Here is a 14,013-nt window from a genome sequence, read left to right as displayed (position 1 = left end):
AAAAAAAAAAAAAAAAAAAAAAAAAAAATGAAACAGCATCAGAACACTTTGCATTGAATAATGTTGTCTTATTCTAATTTTTTTCTGAATTTGATTAGATTTGCTTTTTAAAGCGTTTTAAACACAATTCAGAACTCAAGGATTTGTGTATAATAGTGATGGGCCAGACGACACAGAAACCTTGGCATATGAGCTGAACAAACGACATGAAACCCAGGGTTGGTGCGCTCATCTCTTTAAGGAAAACCACATGACCAATACAGTTACCGTGTCGTGTCATTTGGATGTGACCGCGTATTGATGAAGGAGAAACTGTCGACACGTTTGTGGCTTTTGTTAGATGCAGATAATTTGGGTCCTTTTCGTTGGTTTTTGGCTCGTATTTGAAAACCGGCATGAATCAATAGAGGAAGAGGAAGTTTTCTACCATGTGGAATCATTTTGATCTTATCACAGAAAATAATTATTATTCCGTTCTCATTTCCGCTTTTGATCATTTTTCTTTTGGATTATTCAAATTCCTTTCCATAGGATATTTCAGTTAGTTTACATTGTTTAACTTTTATTTATATTGTATATGAAAAACACAGCATTTGCTCCTAAGTTTTGTCTTGCTGTAACTGGAGCACTTCCACAATGCAGGTGCATCACCTGAGTGAAGTTGCCCCCCCACCTTCTTCAAATCAGACAAAATTGATGTCAAAAGTTTGTGCTGATTTGTGCAGCAAAAATTTTCATTTGTGCTGCTATCTTTCTAAAGATGTATAAAAAAAATGTTTCTAGAGATCATCAAAGGCCAATAAACATCAGTTCATGCTGGATCTCTGAATTTCATTTGAAATTGTTCAGTGCTAACCTATGAACATGAATAATTTAATTTTATCGTTGATGAAATTCACTGGGAACTGGGTCTTATTTAGAATGAACTGGTGCAACAGCTCCCAAAACACACTTGGTGACCTGTATTTTAGTTTCTGATTGCCACAAGGTGCTATGAGACAAACTCAGCTGTTGAAATACGAAAAGTGGACTAGAGCAAAACATGTGCTAACTATCTAGTCTGCTGTTTCCATCTCAATTTCATGATTGTATAAGCCTGACACCAATTTTGTCTGATTTGAAGAAGGTTGGGGGTGGGGGGGCTAACTTCACTCAGATTGAGGACCTCAACATGCCCGGCATGAGGGGGATGAACTGGTTAGCACTCAAGTCTTTTTTGAATTTGCCTGCAATGACTTTCTAAATCCAGCAGATGTCACTGCAAGTAACACGACAACACAGTTTCAAAACAATGTCGACACAGTTTGGGAGATGTGCCACACACCCAGTGAGGCTTCATCTGCCCATCACTACTTTATAAGCCGAAGTCATTAATTTTACGTAGAGATTTTAGCTTTCTCACTAAACAAAACTAATTAAATGATCACAAAATTTATCAAATTTTCCATCACTAGTAACGTAGCTCAGGCTTTCCCAGAGCACGATTATTAAATTCATGCTAAAGAGAGCAAAGCTTTCCGTTTTAGTGTCGGCAACATCAGGTGTAGTACAAAAATGTTTTGGCAAACTACTGTCACCACAGTAACTCACCGAATGCATGAAATTAAAGTGTGAAACAAAAATCCTAAGATATGTACTGAAAGCAGAGAGAGCAATGAAAGGGACATTCTTGAGTGAATTTTCATTTTTTTATTTTTCTGCCTGTAGAGAAGAACAATGTAAAAATCTGAAGAACAAAAAGACTTGAAATGTTCTGGCCTATTAGCATAACCTTTGTTTTCGATTTGACGTGCCTTTTATGGCTATTAATGCAGACTTATGAGGCAGGATCCCTTGAACAGAACATAGCTGCATTTATCCTTTGATAACTTAAATTATTTCTAAGACGGTCCTACCCCAAATCTGGTCTCCGTTTAGACTTATTACCAAGTGACACGAAGAAGTTGCTGTCAAATTCAGTTTGTGGTATAAAAACACTACGCCAGCTATATGTGTGTGTGTATTTAGTGATAAAATAAAAAATAAGTCTACAAGAGTTTATTAAACTAGAAACTCAAAGCAAATGTTAGGGAGCAGACCTATTTAGGATTTTTAACAGCTGAAAACATGAAATTATTTTTCTCTCAAGCGTGTACTTCATTTCCTCATGAGAGATCTGGCAAGTTAGTTTCATCCAGCATGAGTCTTAATGTTTGTGATCGAAGGGGTAGATTTTATCTCATGTCATACCTTGTCCACATTTGTAGACATAAACAAAATGATTAAAATCAGTCTCTATCATCAGCTAAGTGGATGGATGTGCAGAAGACTCACTCTGGATGAAATACAGATCTGTCAGGAGAGATGATTAAATTGAGGTTTGGCCCACACTCTTGATTTTAAGAGGTTAATATAACCGTGAGTTGCAGCTGTAGAACACTGTGCGTTTGGACTGTAAGTTGTTGGTGACATCATTTAATAATGGTCAGTTGTCCAATTTGTTAATTTTGTTATCGCTAATAAAACATCCAAACTAATCTTCTTACCGGCCGCACTTTGTGTGATTCTGGCAGGCAGAGGTTTGTATAATCTTTTACTGGAAGTACAGCTCACTCCAAACAGCTCTGCCTTTAAAGTTTCTGAAACTTCACACTCTATTGCATTCAGAAATGGTCAACAAAGAAATTTCATTATACTCTTAACTTCGACTTTGAGCTTTAGAAAACAGCTTGATCTGTCGCACCCCGAGCCGCAGACAGAGAGCGGCGAATGCGTTCCACCTCGCAACGAAATGGATAGAACTGCATTCTCACCATTAATCAGGTTTCCCGCTGGTAATTGCCACAAATGAATCAGATTGATGTTATTGCCACAACGTCTTGCCCTTCAGGAAGGCAAAGTGAGACGGATGATGCTCATAACAGATGGCAGAAATGCCATCAGATAAATCAGCATTTTCTCAGACGCTTGCTCATCCATCGCTGCAGTGGTCATGCAGACCGTGATGCACATCTGGCAGCGCATCAGCTGGGAGGGAAATTGTCAGATTTTTACAAATCAATCCACATAATTCATTCTCATGGAAAACTTCACTTTATTTGTGAGTTTTTATTTTTTATTTTTAAACATAACAAATATATCTTTTTATTACAACACTTTGATCAAAATGGTTTTTATTCATGCGTTTATATTAAGCGTCTCATTGATACACCATGAACACATCTCATGGAAACACTGCTTGCTTTTCCTGCTTGCAAAAGGAATGGTTACTCTGATATGTTGCACAACTACTTTTGTTTTAAGATTGTAAATTAGACACACCAAAAAAAGTAACATATACATTTCTTATAAGCTCATAGAGTGATAACACAGTGTGCAAACCTGGGACAGTTACTATGAGAATTTTCCATATTAGACAGAGAAGTTAAATCTCTTGCAGCATCCATATTGCTCAGTATTAGAAGGCTGTGAGTAGATGTTTGCTGCTGTTTAATCGTAACTGTCCAGGTGTTTTATACAATTACAGCGGAGATTTAGAAGAAACTTTGACAAAAGAACTTTAAAATCTTCTCTTAAGGCAGAGTCAGCAGTCTGAATGCCTGGCGTTGCTCCTCTCCGGTCCTGTAAGAGTTCAAATACAACCTACATAAATCACATATTTTAGCAGAAATGTAAATCATACAGGATATTCATTGAAAAAAGTGTTCTCAAGATTAATAAAAGTTTTTTTTAAATTATTATTATTATTACAGCAGCTCAGGGACTTACTATTCCATATCTTACTCTGGTGAAAAAAATAATAAAAAATCCTCAGCATATTGCATTTCTAGCGTACAGCAAGGATGCAATTATTGTATTGATTCCAAAACAGCAGGAAGTCAAAATTGAGTCATTGAAAAGATATATATTTACTATTATTATAATTGAATCCTGAGCTAGCTGGAGATAGGCATCAGCAACCCTCCCGACCTCACTAAGGGACAAGGGTGTAAAGAAAATGGATGGATGGATGGATGGATGGAATCCTGAGCTTTTTAGCTTCTAACGCAGTACCAGTGGAGTAGCTCCAGCTAACAGTCTTGTTGATCAAACTCCTGGTTTACAGGAAGACTTAAACGTTTGCTCTCTCTCTTCCCAGCTAATTGGAAAGCTTCCCTGATCTGTTCACTATAATTATTGACATTTTGCTGTGGAACAGAACTTGATTTAACTAACAATAACAGCTACTCTTCAGTGCTAGCTTGAAAGTAGCTAGCTGTTCTAGCTTAGCTAGCTAGTGCAAGCAGGTTTAAGAAAAAATATGTTTATTTTTGACTCTCTCTGTTATGACTCTGCTTCTGTTTTTGTCTAAGTTTTGTAGATAAGGATATTATTACTATTAATGTGAAGTAACGAAGTACATGAGCTGACTGAGTGAATACGGTGTTAATGGAGATGGAAACCGAGATATGTGAACTAAGGTTCATTTATGGCTAAACTCCAAGTAACAATGGCTTCTATTTACTTGGAAAACTGAATGAATATTTTACAGCTGCAGATACACATGCAGAATTTACTACTTCAAGTAACAGACTTGTGTTTTTGTTTTTTGACAGTCTCCATGGACAGTCAGTTGTTAACTCTGAGGGTATTCCTCAGTATTTGCCTAAAATAATTCAATTCAGGCTGTTCATGAGTGATGGTAAGATGGAGCATGAAGTGGCTGGATGGATTAGGACTTTGTTTGGGGCAATGCTAGCTCATCTACAGTCATGAGCTAGCAGTCCTGGCAGCTAATATTTCTCTATACAGGTTGTATTTGGGTTTGATGCTAAACCTTCTGTATATTCTGTAGTTATTGTAGATATTAGAGTTGACACCCAAAACAGCAAGCAAAGTAATGGAGTCTGCCACCATCCGGTTGGTTTAGCAGTTATTTTCCAGTGGAGCCTAAAGGCAGACTGACGGCCAATTTCTAAAGCAGGTCAACCTGTGCACCATGTTTTCGTTAAGGTCATTTCTAATTCTTCAGAAACTTTGTTTCCGTAGTTCTACCTTTTTCTTTTCTTTTTAACTGTGACTCATTTTACTCTCCTTGTCCATGTTGCAAACTGTACAAAATGGTGTTTTCCTAAACATCCTGCCCCCTCTCTCCACGTGTGCCTCACCTTTTACAGCATTGAACAAGAAGTCTTCTTGACCTTGGCAGGCTGGGGGCAGAGCACGGCCCGGATGGCCTCATCGAACACAGTTTTCAAGCCACGCTGAGTCAAGGCAGAGCACTCCAGGTACTTCACAGCATCTGAACACACAGAGAACGACACACATACATGCAAATGAACCTTCAAATAATGCATCTATTCAACAACAGTGTAAATTGCAGCGATTTCTTGTTTTGGGGAAGTAAAGGAAGGGCATGAAGACATTCAAAACGTTAAGAAAATGTTGCAATTGCAACTTACCTATCTCTTTTTTTATGTAAGGATTTTTTGGCTCTAGTGGCCTTTATTTCACAGTACACAGATGATTGTGAGAGAGGGAGAAGACATTTGGCAAAAGTCAACGTGCCGTGACAAGAGCTGAAGGCTCCGAACATGGGTTGCATTGCTCACTCTACCACCACACCCCAACTTACCTATCTCTTTGGCCAGAGCGAGACCCTGTGGGTACGTGATGGGGGCCAGCTTCTTTTCCTTCAGCTTCTCAATCGTCTCCTTCTCATCCCTCAGATCCAGCTTGGTGCCCACCAGGATGATGGGGGTGGATGGGCAGTGGTGACGAACCTCTGGGTACCACTGAAAACAAAGACAGCCACCAAGAGAACTTTATTGAAGTGCTGCAATACAAATCAAAAATAGACACACTTTACTTCTTTAAGAATAAACAGGTTATTGTCAGAATTGCAGTTGTGACCTTTCATCTCTATGTCACAGACGTTTCTCCCATTTGTTTCCTGCCTCATCGTCCTTTTTTCTCATCCACCCTTCCCTTTGTCATGTCTACACTCACTTCTTCCCATCCATTAGTCTGTAATGGATGTGGTATTTGACTGACAAATGGAGCCATCTTAATAGCATTGCTTGCACCAAAGCCATCTGATTGACGTACATTAGTTGTGGGATTTACCAAATGAATCATGCTGCTGCTACCTTTACTGGATTCTTGTTGGGCATTTATTAAACTCAAATAAATATGAAAGTTGCTTCTTGAGCTCAATTTAACTTCTGTGTTTTGCAATTAGGATCAAATTTTGAGTAAATAATCAAACTGAAATCTATCTGTATGATTGTGATGCATTGTAAGTGATATGATTATACAGTTCTGGATATGATTTAAACCTTTACCTTGAGATGACATTGTTGCAAATTAATAAACCGAACTGAATTGAGACAAGTGATTGTTGGTTTAGATAAGTGTAATTACACCAGCTTTATTTTATTAAGAAAATTCTTCTTCCCTATTTACTTTTAGAAATATAAGAGATATTTCAATGTACCAACATACACTTTTTATAACAGTTTTATCTTGTTTGCTTGTTGGGGCTTATTCCTGTAAATCACTTTGTGTTGCATGTCACTGTATGATAAGTTGCCACACAAATTAAATGCAATTGACTTATAGAAAGCTTTTTGGTGTAAGAAATTGAGACTCACCTTGGCTCTTACGTTCTCATACGAGGCTGGGCTGACCAGGGAAAAACAGATGAGGAAGACGTCCTGGATAGACCAAAAACAAAAAAAGATTGTTCATCTTAAATTTGTGTGGTTGGTGGGATATTTAATCATCAGTTTAAAAGTCTACTGACTTATAAATTACCAGATATTGATCTTATCTCTCGACACCATCTTTAAAAAACTGTATGCAGCAGTCTCTTATCACCCTCAATATTTTTTTGAAAGACAGATGGTTCATTTCCTTTTACTGTCTGCATCATCATGAACAAACACTTTTCTTTTATTTCCCTCCCTGTTGCTTCAATCAATGAAAACACGGTTTCTTCAGACTGACATTTGGTATAAATTTGACAGCTGCAATTTAAATTGCATCACTCTCCACAGCTGGGGTTTAAGATGGATTTTGTTTTCTAATGAAACGCCTGGTGTGTGTATATGGAGTTAGATTTGTTTCACAATTATTCAATCAAAAAAAAAATCATGTCACTGCATACCGTCTGTGGATAGGACAGCGGGCGGAGCCTATCGTAATCTTCCTGTCCTGCTGTATCCCAGAGGCCCAAGTTCACCGGCTTGCTGTCCACCATCACATTAGCCGAGTAGTTGTCAAAGCTGTCGAAAACACAGAAGGTCAGTCATCCGTCAGAGAACTAGTAAGCTATCCTGCAGCTTAACAAGCAATTTAAGCTATCAGTTGATTTGTTGGTGCCACAGACACACAGTAAAGTTATATTTAAAAAATCCTGAACGATTTGAAATGGCAAAAGATACAAAGAAGAAAAAAGAAAAAAAAAGAAATATGGCGCAGTGGTTAGAGCGCGCGCCATATACCTCGACGTGGTCGTACCGAGGTCGACAAAAATCCTCGGTTTCTGTCATTACCCCCTTCTCTCTGCCCCTTTCTTGACAGAATACTGTCAAATAAAGCTTATTAAAAAATAAATAAAAATAATGCCAGTTGAATAACCCAAGAGCCTTAGTGATATCATAAAACAATATAAGAATAAGTCATTTATTTAGGCGCTATTTACAGATCACAATTTTAAGCAACACTGCTCCTTAGTGGCCGAAATGAAACACTGCAGACTCCTCTTTGAGCAGGTGTACTTTTCACCAAAATTATTTTTGAAATAAAAACACAAAACAGTTGTTGCTTCAAAACAAAGCTCAACTGAAAAATAAATATGTTTTTTTTTTCTAAAGTTAAGAACATAAAACTACAATGTGGCAACTACTAAGCCAAAGCCCGACAATGCATGTTTGACTTCCCCTTCTAGGGTCAAAGCGACGTTTCCCTTTAGCAAAGTTCAAACATTCAGCTTCAGCTTGTGTCACACGTTTGCTCAAATTAACTCTCATATGTCAGTTCTAGACAGTTCAAACTTGCAGCAATTACAAAGTGATTTTGTAATTTTTGATTTATTTATTTTTCTATGTTACTGATTTTGGTAAAAAAATAAAATAAAATAAAATAAAAAATGCTCCAAATACTTAATTGTTTATATCTATCATTGGTGATTATTGTGTGGCAAAATCTCTTTCTGTCCGGTGCTGTAGTTTCAGATCTGTGGGTGTGTTTGTTTACCTTAAATTATAGATCAAGCCAACTGATATCATTGAAACGTTTCAATAAAAAAATAATAGCTGTTTAAATCCTAAAGATTTAGTTCTTCCTCTTTTTAAAGGGACAGTAATGTACACATTTCAGGCAGGAAACTCCAGATGTTTAAAATAAGCCATCTCTGTTAAACATGAAAAACCAACATTAAAATTGAGGAGGTCACTTGTCTTCAAACCAAGTGGCTTCACTACAACTTACCAAACATGTGAAAGCAACAGCTTATCTAACATAGTGTCACTATCAAACATCCAGGAAGTAAAAACCACCAAAAAGAGTCAGAGGATGAACAGAAAGGAATAATTTAACCTAGACTGCACTATTACTTTTATGGTCCTAACAATGACTAATCAGCTAATAAGCTTGGACCTCTAAACCAAAAATTAGAATAAAAGAATCTCCTAAAATATGACATATCTTCAAATATAGTACATGAAGAAGCCAGCCTATTTTAGTTCTTTTAATCACTAAATAACAAATAAAAAGCACCATTAAATTTATCGGAGAAAAATTTCAGAGGTGGTCCAATGGAGAGCTCTAATATCACGATATACGGCCAAAACAAAACACTATAGTAGACTTTCAGGCGTTTGTTGAACACTGTCATTATGCTTAGGAAGCTGGCATTTAAAAGTGGTTCTCTATCAAGGAAACAAAAAAGGGTGAGGTATGAAAAGCAGCAATGAAAAGAACATTTTAAAAAATGTGAACAGACACAGAAAACAACAGTATTTGGCTTTTTATATACTTTAATTGTCTCCAGATTAATTCAAGATATCTTCATTAGACTTCTAGCCAAAACAACTTCTTAATCCACAAAGCTAGCAGTGCATAACCTCAAAAATATAAATATTGGCTTATTAGCCCCTTATGATGACTCCGCCCCCAGGAACAAAATCTACTGAGTAAGCAATTGTGACTAAATCTGCTGTAGCTGTCATGCCAGGCCACTACATGGCGCTGTGATTTTACCATATCCTTGAAGTAACAAGCATGGCATGACCACTGGCATCCACCTCATTTAAAACAGTGACCCGTCTCATGTGACACATATGTTTCTTATTAAAAGCAGTGTACACAGCCCAATGCGATCCACCATTGTTTTCAATGTTATTTTGCCCATGCATGCATTATGCACATGTGCGCTTTCACACCTCTGCTGGGGGTTTTACAGAAAAGTTTCATTCTGAGACCTGGTTTCAAGAAGTGCTGGTGTCAGAGACTCCGATAGCTGGAGGTGAGAAGCTGGATCATAAAGTGACAAACATATTTAAAAGCTTAACAAGTATGTTAGCTTATAGGTAATATACCTGTCAGCTAACAATATGCTAGCTTGTTAAGCTAGCATACCTAACATACCTAACAAGCTAATTTAAGAATGTTAGCTAACATAATTTTGATCTTAACAAGCTAAAGTTTGTTAGCAGTAAGCCCCAACTTGTAGCTTAGCAAGCAACAGTATGTTAAACTGTAGCTTAACATACTATAGTTGCTAAGCTACAGTTTAACATACTGCAGCTTGTTAAGCTGCAGGTTGGGGCTGCCTGCTAGTATACTATAGTTTAATCAAGTATAAATGGACTCAAATAAATATCAGTGATTCCAGTCTTTACTCCTCAATTTGTTTTAAAAATTGCTAAAAAAAAAAAAAAAGAGTACTTCCGCACTCTGCCCTCCTTTTGGTTTCCAAAAGAAAGTTGATCAGCTGATAACATTTTTGCTTTTCTTTAAAACTGAATGATGCAAAATAGTTTATTTTAAATTTGTCAAGAGAATGTATTTATTTATTTATTTAACAAACTGAGGCATAATCTGTCACAGCTCATGTTGCAACTGAACGAGTGCAACATTTCCTTTGACTGTGATGTCTCTCATGAAGCACTCTGTGGTGTTTGTGGGTCAGTGGCACAGTGACTCGTAGAGAGGAAATGTGAGTGAAAACGTCTCTTCCTGTTGCGCCTCTCCTAAGGTTCGAAGACGCTCGAGTTTTAAAAGAGGTGTTTCTTCCTCTGAGTGTTGCTGCTTGTCCCGACCTGTCCCTGTTAGCGCTTCCATACATCTACAGCGGCATGTGTCGGTTATTACTGTCATAAAGACGACCAAAGTCAAACTATTTCAAATTGTTCTTGAGTTGTTTGTGTTGCTGCAGATAAATGTCCATGTATGTCTGGATTTTAGATGTAGCCTTAAAACCTAAAAGCAGAAAGTGTGTGTGTGCGTGTGTGTGTGTGTGTGTGTGTGTGTGTGTGTGTGTGTGTGTAGGTGTGTTTGTGTGTGTGTGTATTATACTCACACTGTAGGAATGTACTCCCCAGGGAAGGCATTGGTGGTATAGCTGATGAGAAGACATGTTTTACCCACAGCTCTGTAACAAAAGAAACAACAACAATCTCTCAGGAAAATGTCACTGTAGAGCACATGTGTCAAACTCAAGGCCCGGGGGCAAAATCTGGCCTGCATTAGATGCATATGAGGTCCTCTAGTCTCCAAAGGGATGCATAAATGCAACAGTTGTATGCTCAAATATTATTTTATCAATCAAATCAAAGCAGTTTTTTTTTTGTATGTTGCCAAAATACATCAATCAGTCCCTCCGGTTTTTTGTGAATCCACCATCATGACAATTCAAGCAAATCAACAGATCCTTAAGTGACGCTAACTCCCACCTGCAGGTGGCAGTAGTCCCAACAGTCTATGGTAGCTGCAGAGTAGCAGAGAGCAAGGGAGGGAGGGCGCCATAGAACATGGAAGATTGTGATTGACAGCGCTAAGACCCGCCTACTGGCTCTGATTGGTTGTTTCTAGTTTGCACTGGGAGAAGGCAAAATATCTGAATCATGCCAAACTCAGAACCACAAAATCAGCTGGTTTTGATGGCAAAAAATAAATAAATTAATTAAATCACAAAGACAATTACAAGATCCTGGCAGCACTGATCAATTTGACAATGTCCAGCACTATTTAATTTTAAAAAACAGTCACTGAATGCAGACACAGCTTTTTATAAGTATTTCTAACAGTTTGTTGATGGGTTTCTATCAATGCATTCTGCCACAGCGGGACTTTGAGAAGACTCCTAACATGACCCAAAATAATAATGAGTTTGACACCCCTGATATAGCATGTTTATTTCAATGCAACATATTTATTGACTAACTCTACATAATACAACTAGAATAAAAATAAAAAAAATAAATAAATAAAAACATCTTGCACTGACAGGAAATGATGCATCAAGCACACTAACTGAAATTAATTACTGCGGCTGTGACCTACTTATTTGCAGAGTTGTTTAAAAGTGGTGGAAACCCTCCTCCCCCCAAAAAAACAGGTCTTCAAACTTTAAGAAGGTTGCCCGGTTTTGATTCTGTGACATTTCAGGGCATAAGGAATCACACAAAAAACTGCAGAACTTGCTAAACTTATTCCTAGTAGCAAAGTGCCAGGCTAAAGAGCCAACCTTAGACTCAGGGCGCAGAATAAAACAACTTCATAGTAAACCGTAAAAACATCACTGCAGGGCTGTAAAACGAGGTGAATGGGAGTGATTACGGGAGCTCGCCAAACGGGCTGCTGCCACAACCGCAGAGTCGGTCAACAAGCACCGACTGGCCCGCTTCTAATTTTGTTCCAGGAATTCGCTCTTAGTGTTTAACAACAACAACGTGTCGCCGATTCACAGAAAAAATAATATTAATAATAATAATAATAATGAAAAAATAATCATACATCGAGCAGACGAGGCTCTGAATAAAACATCTGAGGAATTTGTTTGAACGTGTTTCCCCCTGAAAGTACTTCTCTTGATGTTTGTCTGAAATGTTCCCGTTTTGTAACAAGTTGGGTTTTTGTTTGGCTCAAAGCCAGATGCTGAGTAAGGTTAGGGTTTTAAACAATTGCGTTCTATGACTTATTGCCATTATTTGTGTGCGTACGTGTGTGTGTGTGTGTGTGTTGAGTGGTGAAGTGTAGGAGTGTCAGAAAGGAAGTGTTTCAGAAGCATCAGTTGAAGCTGAAAACAGGAACCAGCCATTTTAACTAAACAAGCCTAAATTTAAAGTGAAATCAACTAAATCCTAAAACAAACTTTTTGCTTTCTGCTCCATTTTTTATGCTTTACATTGTTTCATATTTGTGCATATCTTACGAGTCTTTTTTTTTTGTTTTCAGTCCAGAACAACAGTGTATGTAAGAGGATATACAATTTGATTTCCAAGCTAAGTCTGGCCACCATTTCTTTTAACACGTTGAAACTTTTTGATTTTATACAAGAGCTACTCATCTATAGTCACATGAATTAATCTCATCCTATGCTATGCAGACGTTCAGAATGCACCTTGGCCTTCAAAAGGCCCTATTTGCTTTATGAACTCAGCCAATAATTATTCGAGTTCTCTGCATAAATAATGGCCTATGTCACTTTTTGCCAAAACATCTTTTGGTAAAAAAAAACAAAAAAAACAAACAAACAAAAACAACAAAAAACAATGGCCTTTCACTCCAAGATCAGGCAATTATTAAAAATGGAAAAAAATGTGAAGAACGTAACACGGTGGCAACAGTAATTTACAGACGCACACTGTACATATCAAACTTGTAAGACACATTTCTGTAAGTTACCCGCTGTTTCATACCATAGAAGAAAACCAAAACGGTACAACGGATGAGATCAGCCTTATGATTAATGCCTGTTGTTTGAATTAAACTATGCTTTATATTTTTAGCCAATATGAAATTCATTCCAGTTACTTTCACTTCCTTATGTTATGATTGTGAATAAATTTGCTGAGTCTGACATAAAATTTCTGAAGTGTTTTAGTTTCTATTAACACACATGTTGATTTAGAGTAAACAAGAATTTTTCTTCTGTTGTCATTTCCTGCAAGTGTTCTTGGTATCTCGTCAGACTTGTTTTTTGTGTAGTCCTACTACGACGTTCCATTAGGTTCAAACTGTTTTCATGAAGTCAGTCTGATAGGTTGACAGATGTCCCTGACTTTGGTCCCAGCCTGTCATTAATGGCCCATGGCGGCTGACCTGTTGAGTGCATACAGTCGTACACTATCGGACTTTTATGATTACTGATTACGGTTTGTACTGGATGTAAAAATACTTGTCAAATAAAAATGTCAGTGTTGTAGGTCAGGTGAGAGAGTGGCAGGGCATTGCTGGTTTCATCCCAGGCATCCAGAATGCTCTAAATCAACCTTCAGTGGAACTTAGGAAAAATATGAGACATCAACACTGTTAAAGAGGCAGCATTGTGTTAAATTGACTTTTTTTTCTACTTTCAATCAAGTTATTATGCTATCCAGTCATCCAAAACATGCCAGGAGTGTTGCCTTAATTCTTTCATTCATGTTTGAGAAGTCATTTAATCACCATGGCAACTACTCAGCTGTGCAAAACGCCTGGTTGGACCTAGCTCCGCCTTCGAGGACGAAGTTCCTCCTCAGAGCTGCAGTTTCCAAGCCTCACAGAGCTCCCCTCCTCCTGCGACTCCCCCACTCAGTTCCTTCAGACTAGCCAGCACCAATTAGCAAACACATGGTGGAGCTGAACATCCACTGAGCTCATTCTAGGAGCTACTTGTCAGTGAAACACTGGTAAAAATGTTGTGAAAGGTTTAATAGAGGGGCCATGTTGTGATGACTTCCTGAAAGCGGAGGAGTCTTTAAAGAGACAGAGGTCCAATTTTAAGGTGTTAAATTAAAAAGTCATATTCCTTTTAGGTCATGTTCCATATATATATATATATATATA

General features: G+C 37.7%; 1 protein-coding gene across 1 annotated transcript in view; it reads right to left on the bottom strand.

Annotated features, from left to right (window-relative positions):
• Window positions 1–3,053: 3,053 nt before the first annotated feature.
• Window positions 3,054–14,013, bottom strand: part of rac2 (Rac family small GTPase 2) — a 12,904-nt gene continuing 1,944 nt past the window's right edge. Inside the window, exons 2-7 of the mRNA XM_007577963.2 lie at window positions 10,544–10,615; window positions 7,127–7,244; window positions 6,612–6,674; window positions 5,594–5,753; window positions 5,127–5,260; window positions 3,054–3,600 (exon numbers count right to left, since the gene is read on the bottom strand). Coding sequence (XP_007578025.1) covers window positions 5,130–5,260; window positions 5,594–5,753; window positions 6,612–6,674; window positions 7,127–7,244; window positions 10,544–10,615 — 544 coding nt within the window. The 3' untranslated portion in view covers window positions 3,054–3,600; window positions 5,127–5,129. The remainder of the gene's footprint in view (window positions 3,601–5,126; window positions 5,261–5,593; window positions 5,754–6,611; window positions 6,675–7,126; window positions 7,245–10,543; window positions 10,616–14,013) is intronic.

This window comes from Poecilia formosa, unplaced genomic scaffold (assembly GCF_000485575.1).
Source record: "Poecilia formosa unplaced genomic scaffold, Poecilia_formosa-5.1.2 Scaffold462, whole genome shotgun sequence".
Classification (NCBI taxonomy): Eukaryota; Metazoa; Chordata; class Actinopteri; order Cyprinodontiformes; family Poeciliidae; genus Poecilia; species Poecilia formosa.
The sequence above is the reverse complement of the archived record's forward strand: the minus strand, read 5'-3'. Positions and strand labels throughout refer to the sequence as shown.